The sequence below is a fragment of the Sander vitreus genome, chromosome 12, assembly GCF_031162955.1.
Source record: "Sander vitreus isolate 19-12246 chromosome 12, sanVit1, whole genome shotgun sequence".
NCBI classification, from domain to species: domain Eukaryota; kingdom Metazoa; phylum Chordata; class Actinopteri; order Perciformes; family Percidae; genus Sander; species Sander vitreus.
Window position 1 is genome coordinate 20755970 of NC_135866.1, and position 3498 is coordinate 20759467.

Genomic DNA, 3498 nt, shown 5'->3' on the forward strand with positions numbered 1-3498 from the left:
TATTTTGCTGATTATACTAATGTACTCAACATAGCGTCACTGTTGAATGAAAACCATCTATATTTAAATTTGGTGCTTTTGCATTTTGCATTAAAAAGGTATTAAGTATTATTAAGTATTAAGTCTTATTTTATAGGTTGACAAAATGATCCTACTTCTTAAGCTCAATAATAGAAAAAAACAGCTTACAATGTGTTGACCTGGTTACAGTCCAGATCTGCCAAATCATCTGGGTCTTTTTGGAATTCACAGACAATCAGTCTGTGTCGTCATTTAGATTTGAGGGCTTGTTGACCCGAATCGAGAGACTTATTTTCTATTAAAGGTAAGGATGACCGAAAAGTCCTCACTTTAGGGGATTTTTCTGTACTTGTGAGAACTCTGGTTCTCCTCACAACTATTGAAATACAAGATCACACAACAAACACTCCCCAAAACCACACACACATATTCACACACCTTGACTAAGCACAAAGATATTTAAGAGTTCAATCACTGTAACTATCACACACGTTGTTCAGTAAGTGAGGAAGTAGGCTGGAGGAAAATCAGTGTCGAAGAGTCTCCTCATCCTCCCACACGTCTGTTGTTTCATTGGCTGAGAGGCGTGATGTCACAGAGTGGACTGCCCTATAAAAAGTCACTCTCCCACACAGACAGCAGACCAGCTGAGAACTCACTCACTTACAGCAAGGAAGACGGCTCTGTACCATCCATACTTTTCAAGCAACTGTCAAAACCTTTGGAAATATCCACCAGTGAGCAGGAAAACACTTCATAATGTGCAGAGGACTTGAATCACTGCCTTTCACCTGCCTGGAGAGGTGAGATCCATTTTTATTTTTTTTTGGAGGAGAATGAATTAGTCCTGTACTTCTAGGATATGACGTGAATTTAAATACTCATACTTAGTCTCTTTGTAACATTTTCTCTTTCTTTATCTTCCCAGGGCAAAGGAGCTGAAAGCTTTGTTTGGAAGTTTAATACAAAAGTCAGATCACAGCATCATTGGCCAGTCAAAGAAAGATGACAAACTGAGGTAAGACATACAGCACATTCACATTTTCTCTCTAAGCATGTCAGTGAAATCAAAGTGGACCTCTGTAATTCTTCAGAACTTTTCTTAGGATTTTTTTCTGTTGCTGCAGATTAAACGTCGACGAGCCTTTGAAATGGAAGGAGTCGTTTGAGAAACTGTTGTCCAGTCAAAGTAAGTGCATTCCTTCACATCACAAATGTTTCAAACCTGCCAGATGTTTTGAGATCAATACCATGTTAACCCACCACTCTCTCCTCTCTCTCCTGTTTACAGATGGACTGTGCCTATTCAGAGCGTTCCTGGTCTCAGAGTTCAGTGAGGAAAACATTGCCTTCTATTTGGCTTGTGAGGACTACCGGGCAACAAAATCTTCAAAACTGGCCGCCAAAGCCAAGACAATTTATGACCAGTTCATCGGCTCTGATGCACCACAAGAGGTAAATATCAAATATGCTAAATAGACAATTTAGGATACTCTGTCACTCTGCTGGCTTCACTTATATTGCTGTGAAGTGCTGATAATCACCTCTTTGCCATCCTTTGCTCCCCTGCAGGTTAATCTTGACCATGCAACCAAAGCCATCACAAAGGAGAACATGAACCATCCCAGCCAATCCTGTTTCAGTCTGGCCCAAGCCAAAATCTACACCCTGATGGAAAAAGACTGCTACCCTCGCTTCCTCAAGTCCTGCACATACCTGGAGCTCAGCAAAAAGGCTAAGACTGGCTAACCAACTTTATTTTGAAAAAAACTATCCTTCAAGCAGCAGACATAAAGGGACATAAGCTTACTGACGCACAGTGGAGACTGGAAAGGTTCACACAGAACAAATACCTCAGTCCAAGGAGTTCCACGCCAAGTTGTGGAGTTATTTTGGGGGATGCATACATATTGGCATCCGAGCTGAACACATGAAGCTATGAGAAGAGACTGACACAGACTGAGCTACAGGCGATGTCTGCCTCTGAAAGAAACACCTGTACTGTACGTACAGGGCTGCATGAACAGCAGCCACAGTGGCATAAATTATAAAAATTAGAAATTTGTTAGCATAGTGTTTATTTATTTATTTCTTATTTATTTAAAGTATTTGTATTATGTGGTGAAAACTGATCTATTCCATGTGTTGTTTTTTTATCTGAAGTACTGTATGTGAAAATAAATGCATTGAATAAAATGTGACCATTTCCAGAGACAAAAGAGTACTGTTTTGTAGCATGGAAAGTTCACTTCTGATTATTGAGGTCAGAAAAAATGTTGGAGGAAGGAAGAAGAAGACTTGCTCATGTGCGCTATTATAGCTGCTAACTAATCTGTGGCCTCAGTGGTTCCACTTCACACGTGGGTGACTGGATGACTCCTTTTCTCTGGAGTCACAGTGAATGGAAGACATGAAGTGAGTGTGTGAATGTGTGTCAGTTATTTTATCAATATAAGGATCTGGTATGACCCTTGGAGAAAGGTAAAGGGTAGGTCATTTTGGCTGGTATTCACAGGATTATAGGAGGTACTGAATTTAGATAGACAGACAGCTTCTTTAATAAATAAATTACTTTATTAATCAGCAGAGGGGAAACTAGTTTGGTGCATGCACAGTAACAAACACAAGGCACATGTCAGACAGGTCACAATAGACAACTAAAATCTAATCTATCTAAAAGACAACAACTACAAAACTAACATACAAACTCAACTACAAGAATAGTTTAGAATAGGGAAATACACGTATTTGCTTTCTTGCCGGGAGTAAGATGAGAAGATTGATACCACTTTCATATCTTTACGTTAAATGCTTAGCACAGCATTAGCAAGTGCTAGCAAGCTAGCAAGCAGCTAGCCTGCCTAAATCCATCTACCAATACATAGGCTAGCTGTTTTCAGTATTTGTGCTAAGCTATGCTAACCAACTGATTACTGCCGCTAATTGTTACATATTTACCCACAAACATGAAAGTGGTAAATATCTTCTCATCTAACTCTCGGCAAGTAAGCAAATAAGGGTATTTCCCAAAATGTCAAACTATTCCTTTAAGTTAGGGCAGGAATGGAAAGCAAAAAATACAGTTTATGTGTGTGTGTGTGTGTGTGTGTGTGTGTGTGTGTGTGTGTGTGTGTGTGTGTGTGTCCAAAAACGAGATCATTTTGCCAGGAAGCATCTGAGTGTGATGGCCGGTTGCCATGGAGACAGCAGCCACCTACTGTCACAGGCAGGTTTGTTTACTACTTTAGCCGCCGCTCACAGCCTGCAGTCACAGCATCCTCCCCTCCTTTTGTAAAGCAACCCCTTCCCTCCATTCTCCTGCCGTCCATCATCACCACCTTCTCGCCGCTCTCCTCCTCCTACACTCTCCTATCGCTATAGCCGACTCCTGTTCAAACACTCAGCCCCTCAGGAGGAGAGGGCGAAGTCATTAACACCACTCTCACACAAATGACTGCGGCTATCTTTCCACTTTAT

General features: G+C 40.9%; 1 protein-coding gene across 2 annotated transcripts; it reads left to right on the forward strand.

Annotated features, from left to right (window-relative positions):
• Positions 1 to 675: 675 nt before the first annotated feature.
• On the forward strand, positions 676 to 2227 carry rgs5b (regulator of G protein signaling 5b). Of its 2 annotated transcripts, none has more exons than XM_078263770.1 (5): positions 676 to 824; positions 950 to 1039; positions 1128 to 1210; positions 1313 to 1476; positions 1594 to 2227. In XM_078263770.1, exons 1-5 carry the CDS (start codon positions 781 to 783, stop codon positions 1768 to 1770), a joined length of 558 nt encoding a protein of 185 aa, XP_078119896.1. In that variant the 5' UTR covers positions 676 to 780; the 3' UTR covers positions 1771 to 2227. The 2 variants fall into 2 exon arrangements, with proteins under 2 accessions (XP_078119896.1, XP_078119898.1); XM_078263772.1 differs by having other exon boundaries at positions 1149 to 1210.
• The last annotated feature ends 1271 nt before the right edge of the window (positions 2228 to 3498 follow it).

Bases quoted from the DNA above. Each gene is read 5' to 3' on its own strand.
- rgs5b (XM_078263770.1), top strand. From the start codon at position 781: ATGTGCAGAGGACTTGAATCACTGCCTTTCACCTGCCTGGAGAG. The intron at 1,040-1,127 runs GTAAGACATACA...AACTTTTCTTAG, and splicing joins AAGAAAGATGACAAACTGAG to GATTTTTTTCTGTTGCTGCA. The intron at 1,211-1,312 runs GTAAGTGCATTC...TCCTGTTTACAG, and splicing joins GAAACTGTTGTCCAGTCAAA to ATGGACTGTGCCTATTCAGA.